This window comes from Podarcis erhardii (genome assembly GCF_964252035.2).
Source record: "Podarcis erhardii genome assembly, chromosome: 1".
NCBI lineage: Eukaryota > Metazoa > Chordata > Lepidosauria > Squamata > Lacertidae > Podarcis > Podarcis erhardii.
In genome coordinates this window covers 4,029,339-4,055,175 of record NC_138497.1, presented here as the reverse complement: position 1 = coordinate 4,055,175, position 25,837 = coordinate 4,029,339, and the positions used below count along the sequence as shown (strand labels likewise).

Genomic DNA, 25,837 nt, shown 5'->3' with positions numbered 1-25,837 from the left:
CTCGCTTTATTGGCCGAGGGAACCGGCATACAGCTTCCGGGTCATTATTAAGCCGCTTCTGGTGAACCAGAGCAGCGCACAGAAACACTGTTTACCTTCTCGCCAGAGCGGTACCTATTTATCTACTTTGCACTTGTCCCTGCTCCTGCCAACCTAGCAGTTCAAAAGTAGATAAATAGGTACCGCTCCAGCGGGAAGGTAAATGGCATTCCGTGCACTCTGGTTTCCGTCACGGTGTTCTGTTACGCCAGAACCGATTTAGTCCTCCTGGCCACATAACCCGGAAAGCTGTCTGCAGACAAACGCCGGCTCCCTCGGCCTGAAAGCGAGATGAGTGCCGCAACCCCATAGTCTCCTTTGATTGGACTTAACCGTCCAGGGGTCCTTTACCTTTACCTTTTTGTGGTTGGAACTGAGCCCCGCCCTGCCTCTCCTTCCACAGCCTGCTTCCTCGATTCGATGGCCACCCTTGGGCTTGCAGCCTACGGTTATGGGATACGCTATGAGTACGGCATATTCAACCAGAAGATCAGAGATGGATGGCAGGTAACCTCGAAACCTAAATGTGTATTATTTGAAGCACGGCACTGTTTCTACCACTGTGTTGTGCAAGAGAAGGCAGACTACATTGCTATTGATGAAGGAAGTGCGTAATATATTTTATTGTGTGCACGTATCTCGGAGTTTACTCACAAGCTTCCTAGCTTGCATTGTGGCGAAATGCTTTCATGAGCTTTGCGCATAAGTGGTCATGGGTGCGCATGAGCCTTCCCCAGCCTGGCGCATCCCAGAAGTTTTGGATTATGGCTCCTGTCAGTCAACTGATTGATTGATTGATTGGTTTTCACATATTACATTACAAAAGCCAACACCATTTCCTCCCCATCCCCCCATACATTTACATTTATATTTCCTCAATATTATTCTTTTTCTCCTTCCTCCCACTTCCCTCCGCCCCCACTCAATTTCCTCCACATTCTACAATTTACAATAATCTTTGCATTCTACAGTCCTCTCAAATCAGTCTTGTCAAATCATTCCTTATTAATTTTTCTTCCATCCAGTACTTCACATTTTAATCTAGGCATATTAGCATATCTTTTTTTGAGCAATATTTTGCCATATATTCATCAAAACATTTCCACTCCTTTTTTAATTTTTGATTTGACTGATTTCTTATTGTTGTTGTTGTTGTTTAGTCGTTTAGTCGTGTCCGACTCTTCGTGACCCCATAGACCAGAGCACGCCAGGCACTTCTGTCTTCCACTGCCTCCCGCAGTTTGGTCAGACTCATGTTTGTAGCTTCGAAGACACTATCCAACCATCTCGTCCTCTGTCATCCCCTTCTCCTTGTGCCCTCCATCTTTCCCAACATCAGGGTCTTTTCCAGGGAGTCTTCTCTTCTCATGAGGTGGCCAAAGTCTTGGAGCCTCAGCTTCACAGTCTGTCCTTCCAGTGAGCACTCAGGGCTGATTTCCTTCAGAATGGAGAGGTTTGATCTTCTTGCAGTCCATGGGACTCTCAAGAGTCTCCTCCAGCACCAGAATTCAAAAGCATCCATTCTTCGGCAATCAGCCTTCTTGATGGTCCAGCTCTCACTTCCATACATCACTACTGGGAAAACCATAGCTTTTACTATACGGACCTTTGTTGGCAAGGTGATGTCTCTACTTTTTAAGATGCTGTCTAGGTTTGTCATCGCTTTTCTCCCAAGAAGCAGGCGTCTCTTAATTTCGTGGCTGCTGTCACCATCTGCAGTGATCATGGAGCCCAAGAAAGTAAAATCTCTCACTGCCTCCATTTCTTCTCCTTCTATTTCTCCTTCATTAGTTCTTCATGTACTACTATCCAAAATTTCTTAATTTCCTCACACCTCCACCACATATGTATTGTTGTTCCTATTTCTCCACCACATCTCCAACAGAGGTTGGATTTCAATTTATATATCTTTGCCAACTTAACTGGCGTTAAGTACCACCTATAGAACATCTTTACAAAATTTTCTTTTAATTCTATACGAGGCAGTAAATCGTATTGTGGCTCCTGTCAGTCTTAGCCAACATGGCTGAGTTGTAGAATTAATCATAAGAGTTGGAAGAGACCTCGAGGGTCATCCAGTCCAACCCCCCTGCAACGCAGGAATATGCAGCTGTACCTTCCTGGCATCAAACCTGTAACCTTGGCGTTATCAGTCTCTAACCAGCTGAGCTATCCAGGCTGTAGTCCAAAACAAGTGGAGGCCACCAGGTTTATTTATTTTGAAGGATTACAAAGCCTTTTTATATTTTAAGAGCGGAAGAAGAGACTGCTGGATCAGACCTGCGGCCCATCTAGTCCAGCCTCCTGTTCTCACAGTGGCCAACCAGATGCCTGTGGGAAATCTTCAAGCAGGATTCGAACACGAGAGCCCTCTCCCCTCCTGCGGTTTCCAGCAGCTGCTGTTCAGAGACATTTACTGCCTCTGACCGTGGACGCAGAGCCTAGCCATTGCGGCTAGTAGCCACCAACTGCCCTCTCCTCCTCCCTGAATTCGTCTAATCCTCTCTTAAAGCCATTCAAGTTGGTGGCCATCACTTTCTCCTGTGGCAATGAGTTCCGTAGTTCAACGATGTGCTGCATGAAGGACTTTTATCTGCCCTGAATCTTCCAATGTTCACCTGCATAGTTTCATCAGCTTCTACCGTGTCGCCGTTTAATCATCTCTTTTCTAAGATCAAAAGTCCCGAATGCTGAAACCTCTCTCTTCCCTTGATAATTTTGGGTTTCCTGCCCAACCTCTATATCATCCTATTTAGGCTGTGAACTCTCTCTCTCTCTCTCTCTCTCTCTCTCTCTCTCTATGTGTGTGTGTGTTTGGGTTTGGTAAACAGTTGTGGGGGCCCCTCCTATTTCTTTCAAAGGCTTCCAGGGAGTAGGCTGGGACAATGATTAACAGAATAATCTGGCAAACCGATAACTGGAGTTCAGGAAGGAGATCACAGACTAGATGTGCATAGGCTAATTTACCTTGGATTGATAAGAGTGACTTCCGTGGGCTAGATCTCAAAGGGGGGGGGGGGCAGAGAGGAGAGAGGGGCCCATTGCATCACCTCCAAACCCGCTCAAGGGAGTCTTCAGTGCAAAGGGCAGTCAGCTCTCATTGGGCCCCAGGACAGAGGAAAGAGCTCTGGGATTCTTCAGTTAGGTGTAAAATTCTGCCTTTTCATGTGCTGGGACGTCCCAGCAAGTTCAGGGATCTGAGCCAACTTTTTTTGGCAGGATTTTGGCGCACGGTTACGCCCTTCCGGGAAGCTCTGTGATGCCCTGAGCATGGATATAACAGGGTTCAGGAAAAGCCTTAGATGACTTCAGCTCTGGCTGGCAGAAGGAGAGAGCTCCAGGTTCTTCTGCAATAATAATAATAAGAATGATAATAATGATAATAATGATGATGGAAGTGAGAGCTGGACCATCAAGAAGGCTGATTGCCGAAGAATGGATGCTTTTGAATTCTGGTGCTGGAGGAGACTCTTGAGAGTCCCATGGACTGCAAGAAGATCAAACCTCTCCATTCTGAAGGAAATCAGCCCTGAGTGGTCACTGGAAGGACAGACTGTGAAGCTGAGGCTCCAAGACTTTGGCCACCTCATGAGAAGAGAAGACTCCCTGGAAAAGACCCTGATGCTGGGAAAGATGGAGGGCACAAAGAGAAGGGGACGACAGAGGATGAGATGGTGGGACAGTGTTCTCGAAGCTACAAACATGAGTTTGACCAAACTGTGGGAGGCAGTGGAAGACAGGAGGGCCTGGTGTGCTCTGGTCCAGGAGGTCACGAAGAGTCGGACATGACTAAACAACAACAACAACAACAATATTTTTTTTTATATATCCTGCCCTTCCCAGTTCAAAAACCAGGCTCAGGGCTGCTAACAACAAATTTTTAACACTTTAAAACACTTAATTATAAAAGCAACATAAAATACACTAAAAAAACATGAATAACAATAAAAATCAAAAATCAATAAGATAATCCCCAGGACTAGCTGGCTGAATTGGTCCTACTTGGGCCAGCGAGGAGGCCAGGGGAGAATTAGCTGTGGGGTCTCAGAGCGGGTGATCTTCGTAAAAAGGGAGGGGGAGGGAAGGGAAGGGAAATAAAAGATCAGGCTGAATTCAAATTAAAGGCCAGGAGGAATAGCTCTGTCTTACAGGCCCGACGGAAGGAGGTTAAATCCTGCAGGGCCCTGGTCTCATGGGACAGAGCATTCCACCAGGTTGGAGCCATCACTGAGAAGGCCCTGGTGGAGGATAGTCTGACTTCCTTAGGGCCCGGGACGTCTAAACTATGGTTATTCATGGACCTTAAGGTCCTCTGTGGGGCAGACCAGAAGAGGCGTCCCATAAATACGAGGGCCCTAAACAAGGTTTGTTGAGGTTTTATTGCTGTGAGCCATTCTGTTGCACACAGGTTGCATATGCGCATAAAATAAAACCCACTATCCTAAAGACATCTCAGTTTCCGCTGGCCCTCATTCCAAGGAAACAAAACCTGGGGGAGCAGCTGCAACCTCTTGCGTGCTTCACTTTCGCTTCCCACCCCCCCCCCTTTCGCCCTTCGTGCAGCACCCCATCCCTTAGGGTCTTCTGTTCTCCTTGTCACCCTCTCCTTATGGGCAAAAGCTGTATGTATGAATGAGACAAGGTCTGAACTGTTTACCAGCATTGCCAAACATGTAGTCCTCGGTTCCTTGCCAATCCCACCCCCTTTTTTTTACATACTTGATGTACAAATTGCTAGAAAACTAGAGTTTTAAGGGGGTGGTGAAGATGAATGAAGAATAGGTTTGTTGTTGTTTAGTCGTTTAGTCGTGTCCGACTCTTCGTGACCCCCTGGACCAGAGCACGCCAGGCACTCCTGTCTTCCACTGCCTCCCGCAGTTTGGTCAAACTCATGCTGGTAGCTTCGAGAACACTGTCCAACCATCTCGTCCTCTGTCATCCCCTTCTCCTTGTGCCCTCCATCTTTCCCAACATCAGGGTCTTTTCCAGGGAGTCTTCTCTTCTCATGAGGTGGCCAAAATATTGGAGCCTCAGCTTCAGGATCTGTCCTTCCAGTGAGCACTCAGGGCTGATTTCCTTCCGAATGGAGAGGTTGGATCTTCTTGCAGTCCATGGGACCAGTGGCGTAGCGTGGGTTGTCAGCACCCGGGGCAAGGCAAGTAATTTGCGCCCCCTAACCCGTGGATTTGCGCCCCCAACCCGTGGATTTGCGCCCCCTAACCCGTGGATTTGCCCTAACCCCAGATGTTGCGCCCGGTGCGGCCGGCCCCCCCTGCACCCCCCACGCTACGCCACTGCATGGGACTCTCAAGAGTCTCCTGCAGCACCATAATTCAAAAGCATCCATTCTATGGCGATCAGCCTTCTTTATGGTCTAGCTCACACTTCCATACATCACTACTGGGAAAACCAGAGCTTTAACTATACGGACCTTTGTTGGCAAGGTGATATCTCTACTTTTTAAGATGCTGTCTTTTTCAGATGCTGTTTGTCATTGCTGAAGAATAGGTTGGTCTGCCTCAAAGAACTCCAAGCAAAACCAAATCGGCAGGGAACCTTTTTCTTGAAACTTGCCTTGTGATAGTTACTAACCTGCTAGTTTTAAAGGGAAGGTGGAATATATTTTGGGAGGATAAGAATGGCTGTCATGATTTCAAAAATGCTTGGTTATTCACATGTTGTTATCAATCCTCTTACTGTATAAAATGTTATGAAAACATTTCTTTAAACTCCAAGCTTAACCAAATGCTGGACGTGAATTTAGGGGCCATATAACACTAACTATAAAGGAGTCCATTCCATATGTGTTTTCATGCATAACTGTTCCTCTGTCACTTCTGTGAATGACACTGATGGTGACATGGTATTGTCTGGTTCGTCCTTCTCATGCTCATCCTGTTAGTTTTCTCTTTCTAGGTTGAGGAAGCTGACGATTGGCTAAGACACGGGAACCCCTGGGAGAAAGCCCGGCCAGAATACATGCTTCCCATTCATTTTTATGGAAGGGTGGAGCACACCCAGACCGGCGTGAGATGGATCGACACCCAGGTACTGGGAGAGGGGGCACCTCCATGGTCTTGCTTGTGGGGAAGTTGGAAGTTCAACTCCCCATAGCCAAGAAGGTTACTGGGTGGTCTTATATGGTCTTATATGGATAGATTGGGTTCCGTTTCTGTTTTAATGGGAAACAACCTGATTTGCACTTCTTGAACCAATACAGTGGTACCTTGATTCCCAAACGCTGAAAACCCGGAAATAAGTGTTTTGGTTTTCGAACGTCCGTTGCGGCTGTCGGCTATTGTTTCCCCAATCAGAAGCTGCACCTTGCTTTTCAAACATTTCGGAAGTCAAACGGACTTCTGGAACAGATTAAGTTTGACGGTTTTGTTTTTGCTATTTTGCGTTTTTGTTTTTGAGGCTTTTTCGGTTAATTTGTTTTTGTGACTGTGTGGAACCCAGTTCAACTATTGATTGATTGAGTGAGTGAGTGAGTGAGTGACTGCAGAAATGGATAAAAGCCCCTCATCCAAACAATGACCATCATCAGTACAGATAAGAAAAAATAATATCATCTACAATACCATCTTATTTATTTTATAATACAGTACATTGATTATTGCTTTCATTTTATGGATCAATGGTCTCATTAGATAGTAAAATTCAGGTTAAATTGCTGTTTTAGGGGTTGTTTTTAAAAGTCTGGAACGGATTAATCCGTTTTGCATTACTTTCTCTGAGGAAAGTGTGCCTTGGTTTTGGAACGCTTTGGTTTTGGAATGGACTTCCGGAACGGATTAATTTTGAGAACCAAGGTACCACTGTAATGTGATTTTCATTCGAAATTTGCCCTGAATTTTGCAGTGCCACTGTTTAACCAAATAATGTGTGCAAGAGCTTGCATAGATCAGTGAAAGTAACACATAAACACACATTATACAGTAGTACCTCAGGTACACTTCAAGTTACAGACGCTTCAGGTTACAGACTTCGCTAACCCAGAAATAGTACCTCGGGTTAAGAACTTTGCTTCAGGATGAGAACAGAAATTGTGCAGCAGCGGCAGCGGGAAGCCCCATTAGCTAAAGTGGTACCTCAGGTTAAGAACAGTTTCAGGTTAAGAACAGACCTCCAGAATGAATTAAGTTCTTAACCTGAGGTACCACTTTGCAAATGTGTGTGTGTAGGGAGAAATTCATACTGAAATTGCTGATGGGTTTCCATGAGGAGTTTTTTTAAAAAATTTAAACTGGAGAAATGAGAAAATGGCACATTTGATCAATGAGATGGCCTTTGTTGGGCTCACCTACAGAATCTGGCTTCCTATGAGAGAGGTGCCCTGCAAGATGTTGACACCTCCTATGAAGGAGCACCTGTGTCTGAAATGATGGGGGCAGTGGTGGTGGGGGGGTCCCTTGGCCAGCCCCTCCCTGGGAGGGCACCATGCAACACAGCTGATGCCCCTGGGCCTTTTCTCTCTGCAGGTGGTCCTGGCTTTGCCCTATGACACCCCAATTCCTGGCTACATGAACAACACGGTCAACACCATGAGATTGTGGTCAGCTCGGGCTCCCAACGATTTCAACCTCCGCGACTGTAAGTGTTTTTTTTTCTGTTTGCAAGAATATTTATATACTGCTTTTCTTAAAACCATATACAGTGGTACTTCAGGTTACATACACTTCAGGTTACATACGCTTCAGGTTACAGACCCTGCTAACCCAGAAATGGTCTTCTGGTTAAGAACTTTGCTTCAGGATGAGAACAGAAATTGTGCTCTGGCGGCGCGGCGGCAGCAGGAGGCCCCATTAGCTAAAGTGGTGCTTCAGGTTAAGAGCAGTTTCAAGTTAAGAACAGACCTCTGGAACGAATTAAGTACTTAACCCGAGGTACCACTGTACAGTCATACCTCATGTTACATTTGCTTCATGATACGTTTTCTCAGGTTGCGTCCCGCGGCGACCTGGAAGTACCAGAAAGGGTTACTTCTGGGTTTCGCTGCTCATGCATGTGCAGAAGCGCTAAATCGCACTTTGCGCATGTGCACAAGCGCCAAATCACGCCGCGCACCTGTGCAGATACTGCGCTTCAGGTTGTGGGCTTTTCATGTTGCGAATGGGCCTCTGGAACGGATCCCGTTTGCAACCAGAGGTACCACTGTACAACAATTATACACAAAACTGGGCAATACACAAAGCATATACAAGAAGTTAAAATCAGAAATCAACTAGGAGCTATTCTTAATTGCCTGCGTAGGCCTGGAAAGTGTGGGAATGTTGAGGGTGGCAGGTGAGGATATATTGATTATTAATATCCTCCCTAACTCGCACTAGCAAGTTTCTTTATATAGCAGAGTTACATTCCCCTTCTTATGCAGCAGAAAGCTGGTTGCAAACTCGTGTAAGTTTCTTAAGACAATATGCAATTCCAGCTGGCTTGTCACTATTGAAATGTGTTCTAATATTTTCCTGGTGAGACACCTTTGATCCCTCCTAAAAGAATAAAGACACAACAGTCTTATTCATAAGTAACAAAAAGTAGTTTTACTCATGATCAGGCAGAGCAGTGTGTGATCCCGGAAGGCAGGCTTTAGGCTTAAAGTTACAAATATGTCCAGGTTTACCCCATATGGGAGATAACCTGGGGGACTGCTGGCCACCAGAACAGTCCAGGTGAATGAAGAAGTTTGCAGGACGAAAAAGAAGATCAAAGAGAAAGGAGGTAGCTGCATGATTTGGCCTTTTACCAGGTCTAGAAAGGTCACGCCCACCTACTAGTCACATGCAAGGAAGGATGTTCCAGCCAGGTGTAACAGGAAGTTCAATTGACTGGACCAACATCCCCTGCATGACCACTCTAGCAAAACAAGGAATGTTGTTCTTGACTGCTCCCAGTGGATTACATCCCACAGAAAGGTTTTCAGCAGATGTTTAAAAGGTGGCCCAGAAGGCACCTGCTGAAGTTCTAGTGGCAGAGAGTTCCACAGGGCTGTTGGCACTAAAGGCTCGGTTTCCTGTTGTTGTCAAACGAGCCTCAGCAACTTGGGGAATGACCAGCCACACTGCTGCTGATCTCACTAATCAAGCTCGGGTGTTTGAGATAGGGATAAATTGCCTCTTTTTTGGCTGTAGTCACAGAGTGTCTAGAAATAGCCACCTTCTTTCCTTTCCTTTTTCCTTTTTTAAATGCTTTTTATTGGTTTTCCAAAACAAAATTAGATAAAACATATGCTCTTACATTCAACATTTTTGTATCTTCTTATTTACCATGCGCATTATTGCGCCCAGACTTCCTTCCTTCCCTACTTCAGCTTTCACAATTAACATCCTCTCTTGCAGATTCTTATTTACACTCTGTCCACGTCACAAGATTTATATTAACCCTGCTACAGTCTTTAAGCTTCTACAATTATTCCGTATGTACTCAACAAATTCACTCCATTCCTCTTCGAACTTTGTTACTTTTTGGTTCTGAATCTTATCGGTCATTTTCGCCAATTCTACGTATTCAAACATTTTCGTCTGCCCCTCCATTAAAGTTGGGATTTCCTGGGTTTTCCATTTTTGAGCCACTAGAATCCTAGCGGCGGTCGTGGCGTACATAAATAATTTGTGGTTCTCTTTTCTTAATTCATCCCCTAGCAAAAAAGCCTCTGGTTTCTTTGGGAAGGTGTATTTAAAAAGTTTTTTCATTTCGCTATAAATCATGTCCCAATTTTTTTTTCATTTTTTCACATGTCCACCACATTCACCATCTTTTAATTTACACTTCCAACAAGCTTTGGTACTCACTCTGTACATTTTTGCTAGTTTAACCGGAATGATATACCACTGGTACAACATTTTCATTAAATTTTCTTTTAAAGTAGAACACGCCGTAAACCTCACACATTCATTCCATAATTTTACGCAGTTATCATAATCAATATTATATATTTTGGTTTTGGTTTCCTTTCCTTTTTCGCTGTCTTGCTCTGCCTAGCTGTTGTCAGATAGCTGATTGGAAAATTCTCATTAGCCTCCTCCTTGCTCCCTGCTCCCCACCCCACCGCCGGCCACATCTCTGACCAACTGCTTCCTGGATTCACTTTTCAAAGAAGTCAGCTGTTGGGCCACAGTTAAATTTCTCTAACATTTTGGCCACCTTTCAGCCGTCTGAGGTTTTAGTTGCCAAATGCTTGCAAGAAAATTGTCACCGTTACACAGGACTAGAAACTTGAGATGGATGGATGGGAGGGGAACAAGAAGGAAGCTGAAATTGCATGCTCCCTGCCGCACACCATGTATCTCTGAAGTTGACAGTTTGTTTTTTTTCCTCCCCAAAACTTTTCTCTTTTTTCCTAGTCAATGTTGGTGATTACATTCAGGCTGTGCTGGACAGAAACTTGGCTGAGAACATTTCCCGCGTCCTTTACCCAAATGATAACGTAAGTCCCTGGGTGCAGAAATGCAGCCTTCTTCTTGCAGATGTGTGAGAGGGGTTGCTTGGGAGAGAGGGAGGGAGAGTGTCAGCCTTTCAGAACCAAACAAGGAAATGATTTGAACCTTCTTGCAGGCTCATAACTCTGGATGCATGAAGCGTCCTCATAAAAGATCTGGGAATGGGCTTTGTCACCAAGTTCTTGGCTGTAGGTCTGCCTCAAGCAGGCTTCAAAATATGTTCATCTGGAGTGTTCTGTAAGAGCAGCTCTCAGTGCCAGACCTCCAAATCTCACCTCTCCCACAAAAGCTGCAATTTAATTCCCTGTGTCTTTAGCTGCAGACAGGAACAGATCTTCATTAAGGCATCATCTGTCTCTTGTTGCCGGTTGTGCTTTGGACTTGAATTGGTCTTCTCCAACCTGGTGCTCTTCAGATGTTTTGGGACTGGTGGGCATTGTGATCTGCAACATCTGGAGGGCACCGGATTGGAGAAGGCTGCCTTACACAAATGTGCCTGGTGCTCATCTCATCTTTGCCCATCCAAGTTTAGTCAGTTACTTCTGCAAATATCACATAAACCACAAGTTGCTGCCGCATCAAACTGTGGTTTGTGCAATCCCACCAAACCAGGATTGCAAAGCATGTATTAGGTAAAGGTAAAGGGACCCCTGACCATTCGGTTCAGTCGTGACCGACTCTGGGGTTGTGGCGCTCATCTTGCTTTACTGGCCGAGGGAGCCGGCGTACAGCTTCCGGGTCATGTGGCCAGCAGGACTAAGCCGCTTCTGGCAAACCAGAGCTGTGCATGGAAATGCCGTCTACCTTCCCGCCAGAGTGGTACCTATTTATCTACTTGCACTTTGATGTGCTTTCAAACTGCTAGCTTGGCAGGAGCAGGGACCGAGCAACAGGAGCTTACCCTGTCGCGGGGATTTGAACTGCCAACCTTCTGATTGGCAAGCCCTAGGCTCTGTGGTTTAACCCATAGTGCCACCCGCATCCCTAAAGCATGTGTTATAAAATGATAATAATAATTCATTATTTATACCCCGCCCATCTGGCTGGGTTTCCCCAGCCACTCTGGGCAGCTTCCAACAAAATATTAAAATACAATAGTCTGTTAAAGATTAAAAGCTTCCCTAAACAGGGCTGCCTTCAGATGTCTTCTAAAAGTCTGGTAGTTGTTTTTCTCTTTGACATCTGGTGGGAGGGCGTTCCACAGGGCGGGTGCCACCACCGAGAAGGCCCTCTGCCTGGTTCCCTGTAACTTGGCTTCTCGCAGGGAGGGAACCGCCAGAAGGCCCTCGGCGCTGGACCTCAGTGTCCAGGTGGAATGATGGGGGTGGAGACACACCTTCAGGGATACTGGGCTGAGGCTTTGTTGGCAGACCTGGTTTTGGAGGGACCACCTGAGCAACAGTCTCTCGGGTCAGATGTGACAGTCAACAGTGTGTGAATCGGTTACTTGCCATGTTCGCAGAAACCAGGGCTCACAAGGGGGGCATCTCAAGGCTCAGCTTATGTAATGGCAAACCATTGTTGGGGATTACATGTGCACCAAAGTATGTGGAACATTTAATAGGTCCCTCCAACTTTTTCATTCTTAAGGACTTAGGCGTAGGTCTAACCCCCTAAACTTAAGGCATCTCACGAGATTAATAAACGAGGTGAGAGTCGTTTGCCTTCCTGACTTCTTTTCCTCTGAGATGTCACCAGTGCCGGATTTACGTATAAGCTAAACAAGCTCTAGCTTAGGGCCCCACTCTCTTGGGGCTCCCCCCAAAAAATTTAAAGGGAAACAAATGATGTACATTTCCAAAATATAAGATAAAAAACAAATAAAATAAAACCTACATACAGTAACAGTGTGTAGTGTTGTGTAGGCTCCTATGATGTAAGTCATGGGCCCCGCCTGCTAGCCTGCTCCCTAAAATATCACTGGTTTGCTCCTATCTATATATAGGGTGCCTACACAGAGCCTAGGAGTTGCTGATCAGAAGGTTGGCGGTTTGAATCCCTGTGTCGGGTTGAGCTCCCATTGTTCAGTCCCTGCTCCTGCCAACCTAGCTGTTTGAAAGCACGTCAAAGTTCAAGTAGATAAATAGGTACCGCTCCGGAGGGAAGGTAAACAGTGTTTCCATGCGTTGCTCTGGTTTGCCAGAAGTGGCTTAGTCATGCTGGCCACATGACCCAGAAGCTGTATGCCGGCTCCCTTGGTCAGTAAAGCGAGATGAGCACCGCAACCCCAGAGTCGGCCACGACTGGACCTAATGGTCAGGGTCCCTTTACCTTTACATTCTGCATGGACTGGTTGCATGGCAACATGGGCAAAATGGTTTTAGATACCTATTAGGTCCATCAATTACCATATAGCTTATATTCAACACAAAAAACAGCGACAATTTGTTGTTGACAAAGGACAGCTGGACATATCAAGGACCCCATTACCTTCAGTAGCTTAGGGCCTCATCAAACCTAAATCCGGCCCTGGACGTCACCATGAGGACTATAAACAAAACACTCAAACTCTCAAGCAGCAAATACTTAATGGGAAATACAGTCGTTACTGGCTTGCTGTAAGAGGAGGGTGCCGGGTTGTTTTTTGGGGGCCTTTGTTTGCGAATGTTTTCCTGTTGCTTTCTCAGGCCTTGAGCTGTTTCAGGCATTTGACATTGTCTTGTTCAACCCTCACTGCCGCAGCTGGCACACCTGGTGAGGAGAGCTCTGTGTAGATCTGTAACTTTGGCGTGGCAGATTCGTTGGCATCGCTCCCTCAACCTTCGCCTGTGACGTATTTCTGTGCTTTTCCCTGCTCTTGAATTCTCACCGAGGTGGCAAACCTGTCTCCAGATCGTCCCCCTGAATGTGGAGGGAGCGTTGCGGGGCGGGATCCTCCTCTAAACCTTAAAAGTCCCTGCCTTTAGAAAGCTAGCCTCTCAAGGAAAGGGATTCTTGCCCTCGCTGACATTCTATTTGTCGACATGGAAGGGGTGTGTGTGTGTGTGTGTTTATATGGAGGAGTATCTGAAATGTTTACTGCCTACACAAGTTTACTGCCTCCGTGAGAACCAGCCTAGAATTCCTTTTTGTGTCTTGATTTTTCACACCTGTGTCATTGCTTAGCCTAGCTTCTTTGCTGTTAATGGGGGAGGGGGGGGATCTGATGGAAATAATACTGAGTTTTTTTCTTTAGACATCCAAGTGCTTTTAGGGCAGTCATGTGTGATCCCACTTAACTATACTGCTTAGGCCTGAGAATGATTTGGGACGGTCAAACTGCTTCATTTCCCACTGGTAATATCCTGTAACTCCTTGCTAAAATCCAGCAACTTTTCACGCCACAAAGGGTGGGGGGGTGGGATTCTGCATAGTTTTGGTTATAATAGCCCCCAATGTGGTAGCATTGGGGAAGTATCACAGATTAATTAATAAAGCAGAATATAAATCTGCCACTGATGAACTATTATTGTGTTAATATGACACCTGTAAAGCACTAAAGCAGGAATGTCTAACCAGTCGATCACGATCTACTGGTTCATGTTCGATCCTTGTCGATCATGGGATCCTGGTCAATCACCAGCCAGAAAGGGGGGGGGGACAGGGAAAAACCCTCAGCAACTTTGATGACGCCACCCCCCAAAAAACTCAACAACTCTGTGCAATCCTGGATAGATCAGTGCCAGTTTTTTCATACTGGGAGTAGATCAGTCTTCTTGGGAGTTGGACGTTCCTCTCTCTCCATGAATTTGGAATATTCTTTTTTTTTTAAAAAAAATATTTTATTAAGGGTTTTCTTGTTTTACAATGTGAGTGTAATGCCTCGTATTTTTTTTTCTCTATGTAACATTTTTACAAATCTGTTTCATTTGTTGAGGCATTAGGGGGAGAAGAAAAAAAAAGAAAGAAAAAAGAAAGAAAGGGGGTGGAGGGAGGGGAGATGGATGGGGGTGGGGTCGGGTGGCGATGTTTCTATTATGCTTAATGTATGTAGAGTTTGGTGTCAGCGTTGCTTGTGTTTTTCACTTGTGTTCCTTTGGTGGTGAGAGAGGTTGGGGTTGGCCTAGGGTGTGATTGTTTGTTTGTGGCTGGCTGTGGTGGTCTTTGTTTTCGTGTGTGAGTGGGGTGGGTGGGTGTTTTGGATCAGGTTAGCCATATTGATTTGTATGCTGTTGGTGGATTACAGTGGTGCCCCGCAAGACGAACGCCTCGCAGGACGGAAAACCCGCTAGACGAAAGATTTTTCCGTTTTGGAGGTCTTCGCAAAACGAATTTCCTATGGGCTTGCTTCGCAAGACGAAAATGTCTTGCGAGTTCCTGCGGGTTTTTTCCCCTTTTTCTAAGCCGCTAAGCCGCTTATCCGATAAGCCGCTAAAAGCCGCTAATAGCGCTAATCCGCTAAGCCGTCAATGGGCTTGCTTTGCAAGACAAAAAAACCGCTAGACGAAGAGACTCGCGGAACGGATTCTTTTCGTCTTGCGAGGCACCACTGTACTGGCATTGTCCTGTTGGGCTGTGTATGTGATAAAGGGGAACCATACCGGGGTGAAGGTGTCTTCTTCTGTTTGTCCCCGTGTCAGTTTCTGGAATATTCTTTTTAGGTTGGGGGGGGGAGAGCGTTGAATCAGGGAGAAGGTAATTTCCATTCATGTGGTATATACATTTCTAGGTCCTGGAAATCCAAATTTCGTCTCTTTGAACAGCTTTCACCAGGAGCACACAGTTGCTTACCTTGTGGCGACAGCAATTCTTTCCTTAAAAAATAATTTAAAAAATCAAAAAAAATCAGGCAACCAGGTTTGAAAATTGAAACCGATTCATTGGCTGTTAGATAGTTCTAGATCCCTGCAATGCCTTAACTAGTGCCGAAACACTTAAGCCTGCCTCAGTTCAACGAATCTATCACATTTCAAAATTGCAGTCCACACCTTGGGGGTCAGGATATGGAGTGAAGTGGCCAGCTTCTCTGCGAAACCCAAAATTTTGGCTCAGTCCCTCATTTAATTTCCCCAGAAGATTTTTAGATTAAAAAAATAATAATTCTAGCCTGCTTCATACAGTTTGTGTTCATCATTTCAACAACTGTTTTTTTAGCTGTAGTTATCCCCTCCCCTTGAGGCTAAATTCTACAAATACCATGGCAATTCAGACTTAACACTTTTGATATGCAGTTAAAGAGATGCTTGAATAGTAAAGGTTAATTCGCCGCCATGTGTCATCTGTGTGCCCTCTGATTCCAAACACCCTTCTTTTGCGTCTCATCACCAAACTTCTTTTGGTTATCAGCCCACCTCAAATATTATTATTATTAATAATTTCATTTCTATACCGCTTTATATTTTTAAGAAAAATCTCAAAGCAGTTTACAACATATTAAAACACCAATAAAACAATCCGGAATAAAACATTTCTGAAGAAAGTCAAATGTGGCGTATGCAGTCAAAGCAACATAATTAACAGAAAACTAAAATATTGTCTTAAAGATTTCAAAATAAAATATTACAAAGGAGGTCAGCTGCGGAATACATATTTAACACAAACAAAGTTAACCCAAAAAACACAAAAACTTAAACGTTTCAAAAAAAAAGAAAGAAAGCAAAAACGAAAACCATTGGTAAGTGAAGTCAAATATAAAATATCTCGTCCATCCCCAAAATTCCCTTTGGATTATTCACGGAATAGTAAAGGTTAAAGTTCTTTGGGAAATGAAAGGTATTTTAAAAAAATGTTTCAACAGTCATTTTTATACACAAAGTGATTTGCAGTCCTCCCCCCTAAAACCCAGTGCAATGAATTCACAGTTGCTCCCATTTTACTCCCCAGTTGTGATGGGAATTGTAGGCCAAACATCTGGAAGGGGGGACCAGCTTATGGCAAAGACTGCACTAGGACACACCACACTGTTTAACAGATAAGCCTGGTGTGTCTTATTATCAATGTTCCCAATGGGACGTTCCTCTCCATCTTTGCAGTTTTTCGAAGGAAAGGAGCTACGCTTGAAGCAAGAGTACTTTGTGGTCGCTGCCACCCTGCAGGACATCATCCGGCGGTTCAAAGCCTCCAAATTTGGGAGCACCGAAAGCGTCCGGACAGCTTTTGATTCCTTTCCAGACCAGGTAGTTTTGTGTTTGCGTGTGTGTGTGTGTGTGTGTGTGTGTGTGTGTGTTGGCTTTCACACAAAATTCTTTTTCTTCTCTGGCCATCCCTTGTAGCCGAGTAAGATTGTCTTCCATGAACACGGTTTTAACAATGAGTCCGTAAGTGACTGTGGAGGCCAATTCTGGATCCACACGTCCTTCCACAGTGGGGACATTGGATTCCGGGCGGGAGTTGATCACGGTGAGGGTTTGCCAAGCGTGCCTTCCTCTTAGCATGTTTCTCCCTTGCGTCCTGAGTTCAAGTGTCTTCAAAGTCCACGACACCTTTGGTAAAGGCTGTTCTCCAACTGGAGCGCTCTCAGGCAAGTGTTCCAAGTTATTGGTGTTTATACAGTGGAACCTCAGGTTGCGGACATTATCTGTGACGGAGGCACTTCCGCAACCCACAGCGTTCATAACCTGCAGCACCGCTTCTGTGTACGGGCGTGACACGATTCTGCGCATGCACGAAGTGCAGTTTGGTGCTTCTGCGCACGCATGAGCAGCGAAACCTAGAAGTAACCCTTTCCAGTACCTCTGGGTTTCTCGCGGTCCGCAACCTGAAAACATGTAACCCAAAGCGTTTGTAACCTGAACCGTTTGTAACCTGAGGTTACAACTGTATTACATTTTTTTTTAATTTGCCTTGAGAGAGTCTTTAAACCTCTTTTGTTGACCACCAGCCTTACGCTTTCCATTTTTAAGTTCAGAATAGAGCAGTTGCTTTGGAAGGCCATCATCAGGCATCCGCACAACATGACCAGTTTGCAGCAGTGAGGATGTGAAATTCAGTAGGACGCCTCTCCTTCATCTGGTTGTGAAATATGCACGGCTGCAGGGCCACATCGAGCCAGGATTCTGCCCGAGAACATATCTAGCAAGGGTTTTAGGTCTGGAAAATGTAGTCATGCAGGTTGCGTACACAACATAGAATTGTAGAGCCCAAAGAGTCCAACCCCCTGCAATGCAGGAATTTAAAGCACCTGGCTTCCCCCAAAGATTCCTCTAGTTTACCTCTCACAGAGCCACAGTTCCCAGCACCCTTAAGGTAAAGGTAAAGGGACCCCTGATCATTAGGTCCAGTCGTGGCCGACTCTGGGGGTGCGGCGCTCATCTCGCTTTATTGGCCGAGGGAGCCGGCGTACAGCTTCTGGGTCATGTGGCCAGCATGACTAAGCCGCTTCTGGCGAACCAGAGCAGTGCACACAAACGCCGTTTACCTTCCCGCCAGAGTGGTTCCTATTTATCTACTTGCACTTTGACGTGCTTTCGAACTGCTAGGTTGGCAGGAGCAGGGACCGAGCAACAGGAGCTCACCCTGTCGCGTGGATTCGAACCGCTGACCTTCTGATCGGCAAGTCCTAGGCTCTGTGGTTTAACCCACAGCGCCACCCGCATCCCTCCCAGCACCCTTAGCACACCTCAGTTCCCAGGATGCATTTGGGGGAAGCCAGGTTCTTTTAAGGTGCTTTAAATTTGTGGTATGTATGCAGCCATATTTACATAATTCATTATATGCATCTGCACTGAAACGACTCACATAAAAACCAAGCGGTCTTAGTACTGTAGTACAGTCACAATACATTTAAAAGTATGGTGTCACTTCATCGTAACGCTAAATAAAAATAAACAATTAACTTGCCTCAAATTTTTTAGTGAGCATAAAGCTCCCCAACAGCTCAGGTAACAATATCCAGACACTGTTACAGCTCATGTAACACTATCGCATCAGTAGCTAGGGAGAGGGAGCGAGCCATCAATCTCCTGATGACAATTATATGTCATTGAATTCAACTCAGTATTGATCCAGAGTAGATTCCAACGCAGGCATAGGCAAACCCGGCCCTCCATCATCCCCAGCTAACAGGACCAGTGGTCAGGGATGATGGGAGTTGTAGTCCCAAGACATCTGGAGGGCCGAGTTTGCCTATGCATGCTCCAACGTATAGTTAGCAGAGTAAAAACTTAAACACGTTGCAGAATTCCAAAAAAATAGACCAGAGGCAATTGCATTTCATCCAGCAGAGCTTTACTGCTACTGAAGGCAAATTAGCATAATTAGTCACAAATCCAGTGCTTTCAGGATTGGCATTTTCCATAAGAAATCTAGTTGCAGCAGATTTAACTTAAACTTACAATAACTTATAATTCTAAAACCTTAACACTATAGCATACTATGTACAGAACAACACACCAGAAGGGAAACAGAAAGAGGAAGGTGAAAATCAGGCTCCTTCTGGCCTTATTTAAAAAAAAAATGGACAATTGGCTCCAAAATGCTAGTGCAGGATATATCACAGTATGTTGAGGTAAGAGATAAGAGAACCAGTTTAAACCAGTTGTACTCCACTTCTCTGAAGGTATAACCCAAACATCATGAACCTTCTGCTTGTTTCTTTCACGCAGAGAAGCTTCCAGAACCCTCTTGAATTTATTAGAATAGGAAAGGTCTCTACCCATTAGATCAATACTTTCTGCACTAAGAAATGCAAACTGACTATATAGTAGTGATGATTTCCTCTGGGCATGTGCAGAGCAGCAAGAACCATTCTGTGCACAGCTGGGAGGAGGGGGCAGAAAAAACCCAGCGATGAGACTTTAACCTACAGCATCTCTCCTCTTAGACGTTAACTAGCCAAATTAATTGTTCGGTTCTTCCTTCTACATTTGCAGGTTGCCATCCAGCTGAATGACACGCACCCCGCCATGGCCATCCCCGAGCTGATGAGAGTGTTTCTGGACATTGAGAGGCTGCCGTGGGACAAGGTTTGGAACAGTCTTCCATGTCGCACCTGTTTCTTTCCAGGGATCAAGGTCTGGAGCCTGGTTGCTGGATCAGGCCAATGGCCAATCTGGTCCAGCACCCCGTTTTAATAGGGCCACCAGGTGCCTCTTGGGGAGCCTCAAGAGCAGAACCTGAACTCAGCACCACGCTTGCAAGGCCAGCTAAGTAGAGCAAGGCTCTGATGGTTCTATGGCAGGCATGGCCAAACATGGCCCTCCAGCTGTTTTGGGACTACAGTTCCCATCATCCCTGGCGACTGGTCCTGTTAGCTAGGGATGATGGGAGTTGTAGTCCCAAAACAGCTGGAGTGCTGTGTTTGGCCATGCCTCTTCTATGGTGGTTGTTGTTGTTTAGCCATTTAGTCATGTCTGACTCTTCGTGACCCCATGGACCAGAGCATGCCAGGCACTCCTGTCTTCCACTGCCTCCCGCAGTTTGGTCTGACTCATGTTGGTAGCTTCGAGAACACTGTCCAAGCATCTCGTCCTCTGTCGTCCCCTTCTCCTTGTGCCCTCCATCTTTCCCCACATCAGGGTCTTTTCCAGGGAGTCTTCTCTTCTCATGAGGTGGCCAAAGTCTTGGAGCCTCAGCTTCAGGATCTGTCCTTCCAGTGAGCACTCAGGGCTGATTTCCTTCAGAATGGAGAGATTTGTTCTTCTTGCAGTCCATGGGACTCTCAAGAGTCTCCTTCAGCACCAGAATTCAAAAGCATTAATTCTTCCGCGATCAGCCTTCTTTATGGTCCAGCTTTCACTTCCATACATCACAACTGGGAAAACCATAGCTTTTACTATATGAACTTTTGTTGGCAAGGTGATGTCTCTGCTTTTTAAGATGCTGTCTAGGTTTGCCATCGCCTTTCTCCCAAGGAGCAGGCGTCTTTTAATTTCGTCGCCATCTGCAGTGATCATGGAGCCCAAGAAAGTAAAATCTCTCACTGCCTCCATTTCTTCCCCTTCTATTTGCCAGGAGGTGATGGGCCCAGTGGCCATGATCTTCGTTTTTTTATGTTGAGCTTCAGACCATATTTTGTGCTCTCCTCTTTCACCCTCATTAAAAGGTTCTTTAATTCCTTCTCACTTTTCTTCTACGGTAACTTCATATTTTCATCTGAATGATGCAACTGTACGTTGGGGAACTTCTAGGTCTTTCTCGTGGAATTGGTGTGGGGACCTTCCCACGTGGTAGCGCCATTCAGCTGCACCCCTGTCATCAGATCTTCTCGCAAAAAAAAAAAAGACTTCCTGGGCGAATAATATGTGCCAAGGGAAGGATGCCACGAAGTTGAGGTCTTTCACAATGGCTCCACCTGCTGGGCGCTGGTGGTAGGGAATTGTAGAATCGTAGTGATGTATGGGTTTGACCAAACTGCGGGAGGCAGTGGAAGACAGGAGTGCCTGGCATGCTCTAGTCCATGGGGTCACGAAGAGTCGGACACAACTAAATGGCTAAACAACAACAACAAGTGATGTACGGAAGTGAGAGCTGGACCATAAAGAAGGCTGATCGCTGAAGAATTGATGCTTTTGAATTTTGGTGCTGGAGGAGACTCTTGAGAGTCCCATGGACTGCAAGAAGATCAAACCTCTCCATTCTGAAGGAAATCAGCCCTGAGTGCTCACTGGAAGGACAGATCGTGAAGCTGAGGCTCCAAGACTTTGGCCACCTCATGAGAAGAGAAGACTCCCTGGAGAAGACCCTGATGTTGGGAAAGATGGAGGGCACAAGGAGAAGGGGACGACAGAGGACGAGATGGTGGGACAGTGTTCTCGGAGCTACCAGCATGAGTTTGACCAAACTGCGGGAGGCAGTGGAAGACCAGAGTGCCTGGCGTGCTCTGGTCCAGGGGGTCACGAAGAGTCGGACACAACTAAACGACTAAACAACAACAACAAATAAGTTGGAAGGGACCCCCAGAGTCATCTAGTCCATCCGGAAACTTTTGCACAACTAGGCTGTCCTCTCCGTTCACAGAGAGTTAGCCTTCAGAAAGGGAAAGGGGAATCGGACAAAAGGAGTTGTTGTGGCTAATCAGATTCACCCTAATCCACACGCAGGTGCTGCAGACAGGTGTTACCTCCGAGAGAGAGAGAGAGAGAGAGAGAGAGAGAGGTTTTTAGAGAGAGATGGGGTGCGGAATGAAGCCCTCTCCCCCAGGAACCAGAATGCCATTAGCATTATTCATTGCCCAGATCCAGGCTGTAGGGGTCAAAGTGTCTCTTGTACAGTCCTCTTTGCGTGCATGGGGACATAGGTCCAGCAAAGTTCAGACCGCTGGCCTCGCTGCTCCACCTTCAACTCCAAACCTCCTATCTACCTGCCCCACCTGCTTCTTTGTTTGCAGCCTCTGCAAGCAAAAGCCATGCAAACATACACACAAACCCGTTGTATTCTTTCTGCTATGCGGTCGCTAAGCAGTTCCCAGGACTCCTTATCTTCAAGGTTGGAACAAACTGCTAGTGAGCTGCACTCGTCATCTATTATGGTAGCTTTTCAGTCTATCTGAGTTCCTTTCAAAGGAAAGGGTAGAGCAGAATTAAGAGGCTTGGTTTTAAAAGCATGTAGCATATGTACCATATTGGCCCGAATATAAGCCACACTTATTTTTTTCAAATTCCCATCTGGCACAGCTGCCCCCCAGAGAGCAGCCCAGGAGCATGGGGCAAGGGTGCCCATCCCGTCTGCAGCTTCCAAGCCTCCCCCAAGCCGCCAAATTTTAAAGGTGTGGCTTATTAGATTAGCTTCAACCAGAGCCCAGGGCCTTTTCAACACTGGCTCCGGCCTATTGAAACGCTCTGTCTCATGAGACCAGGGCCCTGCAGGATCTGATTTCTTTCCGCAGTGCCTGTAAGACAGAGTTGTTCCGCCTGGCCTTTGGCGTGGAGCCAATTTGATTCCCTCCCCCTCTTTCTTTTTCCTTTCTCCTCCTGTGATGAGGCTGCATTCAAATATTTTAATGTTTCAATATTTTAATGCTGTATTTTAATCTTGTTTTTAAGTTGTATTCATTCAACTTGTTTTTATTATTGCTTGTTAGCCGCCCTGAGCCCGGCCTTGGCTGGGGAGGGCGGGGTATAAATAAAAATTATTATTATTATTATTATTATTATTATTATTATTATTATTTGCAAGTATGGCTTATATTCAGGCCAATATGGTATGTCATAAATGTCTCAAGCAAGCATTGGCTTACTAGGTTGCCAAATGCACAAGTTAGCCATGGTGCTTCTGGTTCATTCAAGTTGCCAACTTCCTAGAACCATGTTTAAATAATACAGGGTGCCTTTTAACCTTGACACGGGCACTCTGTACCAGTGAGCGCTGTCACGCATAAAAAAAGCCCTGAGTTCAGGTTTCCCCCTTTTAATCTACCTAAAATATGTATTTTATCCCCCATCGGGGATTGAACCTGGGACCTTCTCAATGCAAAGCAGATACTCTGCCACTGAGCTTGTTAACGGAGAAATCTGAGGGCTCCCTTGGACAAAAAAACAAGGATACCAGCCAGGAATACCAGAGCAAAACAGCAGCCTGTAGGCTTGGTCTTGATTGAAGACTGTCGTGACAGGACTCCCACCTGCCACAAGGTGGAACAAGATGGAAGTCCCGAACAAAAGAGCCCCCAAACTTTTATTAGCTGCTAATCTCCATGTTACACCCCCCCCCAAACTACATCACGATTATATCATGAAAGGGGAGGTCTGGTGGCAGTAATCTGAGCATCCTGGATCCTGCCCCATGGTTCTCCTTGCCCTCCACCAAACACCCATCAAGTGGAACAAAAGAGATATTTACATTTCCCTGTTTCCCAGCCAAGTTAATCACCACCTTTTTGTCTTCATCTGGGTTTGTTATTTCTGGAATGGCTACCTGTCTGGCACTCAGGTATCAGGATGCCAGGGATTATCCCTCAGGCAGAGGGGCTGCTGAGTAGCTGAGCTCACATGTCTAGATGAATTTCTGAAGTTTTCCCAGTGAGCCAGTACATAGAGACATTTATCAGTGAACTCTTACATTTGGTATCGTGCAGCAAAGGCCCTTTGAATAGATAGGAAGAAACTGTGATGAAGTGTTTTGTGGGGACAATTCACAAAAGTCACAAAAGTGATTGTACTGATTTTGGTAGTGGGCTGCATTTGCATGGTATCTGCTGGAGGGGCAACCCCTCCCCAACCTATACATAAATTCCTGCAACAGCTACTTTAGCCTTCTGTTTCCTTTCCTTGCCCTGCTCACCGTCTTTCTCTCACTCTCACAAATCCTAGGCCTGGGACATCACCACACGGACTTTCGCCTACACGAACCACACGGTTCTCCCCGAAGCCCTTGAGCGCTGGCCGGTGGAGCTGGTGGAGAAATTGCTGCCCAGACACCTGCAGATCATCTATGAAATCAACCAGAGACACCTAGACGTAAGCAGGGCTGTGTCGCCGTGGTCCCCGGTTCTGGTTTTCAAGCCCAGTGCCATGATTTGGGGGGCAGCGGAAGTGATTTCCCAGAGAGCCATTTAATGGTGCAGATGTTTTTGCCCTGCTTGCCTAGGGCGGAGCTCACACTCCCCAGTGGCTCAATGGATTCCAGGATTGGCTTTGCTCTTGCCCACAAGGTGCCAGAGGGCAGCGCAAGAAGGGCTTGCCCTCCTTCCGATTTGGCTTCAGGCATCACCGGGTATAACCGAGGAAAACAGAAGCCAAGTTGGAGTGAGGGCCATGCTTCCTGCCCTCACTCTAAACCTTGCAGAGGTCAGCAAGGTTTACCTGCCATGGGCCCCTTAACTCCCACGGAGATTGCTCCGTGGGTCACAGCGTGAGTGCGCGTGAGCGTGTTTTCGGTGTCTGTACATGTGCAGACGCGATTTCCGGCACGGAGGAGACATGCGCGGCTTCCCATTATTTACATATAATGGCGCTGTGGGTTAAACCACAGAGCCTAGGACTTGCCGATCAGAAGGTCCCTGCAACGGGGTGAGCTCCCGTTGCTCGGTCCCTGCTCCTGCCAACCTAGCAGTTCGAAAGCACGTCAAAGTGCAAGTAGATAAATACCGCTCTGGCGGGAAAGTAAACAGCGTTTCCGTGCCCTGCTCTGGTTCGCCAGAAGCGGCTTAGTCATGCTGGCCACATGACCAGGAAGCTGTGCGCCGGCTCCCTCGGCCAATAAAGCGAGATGAGCACTGCAACCCCAGAGTCGGCCACGACTGGACCTAATGGACAGGGGTCCCTTTACAGCCTTGCATTACATGGCAGCAAAACAGGACGGAAAGGCCCAGGACCTAATGGTCAGGGGTCCCTTTACCTTTACACTCGGAGCATTCTAACTCAGCTCCTTCCTAATCAGCATCAAACAGGGGGGAAAGAACAAAGGACAAAAATCCTACAGCACGGAAACACAGTAATAAAAACATCCTGTCTCCGTCGCTTCCCACAATGTGGAATGAAAACATACACCGTCATGTGATATAAACAATCCCATGACTGCAACACGGGGAAAGAATCCTAACAGTCTTACCCCCTGAAATGCAGAAATACTAGTTCTGTGACACCCCCCTGTCAAGCTCAAGGTTCTGCTGTCGTGTGGAGGGCTCTCCAGGGAGCTTCGGAACTGGGTTGGGCATCTTCCGGCATCCTTTTGGAGCGCTGTGAGTGCCTGAGCCATCTTTCCCTCCTTGTCTCTGCTCAGAGAATCGCAGCCATGTTTCCAAAGGACGTTGACCGCCTCCGGCGGATGTCCTTGATCGAAGAGGAAGGCATGAAGCGCATCAACATGGCACACCTGTGCATCGTGGGCTCGCATGCCGTCAACGGAGTCGCCAAGATCCACTCGGAAATTGTCAAGTCGCAAGTGTGAGTACGGGCGGGCATTTCCGCGGGGCCCAAGTGGGTGGGCGTGGAAAAAACCTGAAACTAGGGTTTAGATCCAAGGTGGGCTTCTGGGTGCTTTGCCACTGGGCCAGTTGGGTGGTGGTTGAAGACAGAGCTCTAGAGCCCCTGAGCACGTGCAGATTGTGGGAGCAGGCAAGAGGAAATGTCTGCAGCCATCCCCTGTGGAGAAAGGTCGGCTTCCCCCAGAACATTTCCCTCTCTCCTTCCACCTTCTCTTGGTCACTGTTTCTTTGTAGTCAATACCTTGACAGTTGTGGTATTGTGGTTTCCTTCCCATTTTTAGTCTGGTGGTTTTTGTTTCTGTTTTGTACTTCAGAGGAACTTCTGTAATCATCTCCCTTTCATCTGGTGCTTTCCTACCCAAACCCTTCCTCTGAACCAGAGCACAAGAAAACTGAAAGTAGACCCACTGTGCAATGCAAAGACCAATAAAATTGGCGATAAAAAAGTAAATCACAGTGAAAACTATCTGTGAAATCGCAGCCCCAAAATAGTACACACACACACACACACACACACACACACACTGTGTTTCCTATAAGATGTTGTTGTTGTTGTTTAGTCATTTAGTGGTGTCCGACT

The 25,837-nt window shown here is 46.3% G+C and overlaps 1 protein-coding gene across 1 annotated transcript in view; it reads left to right on the top strand.

Moving 5' to 3' along the window:
- Window positions 1-25,837, top strand: part of PYGL (glycogen phosphorylase L) — a 58,971-nt gene that overhangs the window by 14,845 nt on the left and 18,289 nt on the right. The window contains exons 5-12 of the mRNA XM_081859832.1: window positions 443-546; window positions 5,956-6,087; window positions 7,521-7,632; window positions 10,380-10,462; window positions 16,427-16,570; window positions 19,265-19,357; window positions 23,642-23,788; window positions 25,053-25,216. Of these exons, the coding sequence (XP_081715958.1) occupies window positions 443-546; window positions 5,956-6,087; window positions 7,521-7,632; window positions 10,380-10,462; window positions 16,427-16,570; window positions 19,265-19,357; window positions 23,642-23,788; window positions 25,053-25,216 (979 nt within the window). The remainder of the gene's footprint in view (window positions 1-442; window positions 547-5,955; window positions 6,088-7,520; window positions 7,633-10,379; window positions 10,463-16,426; window positions 16,571-19,264; window positions 19,358-23,641; window positions 23,789-25,052; window positions 25,217-25,837) is intronic.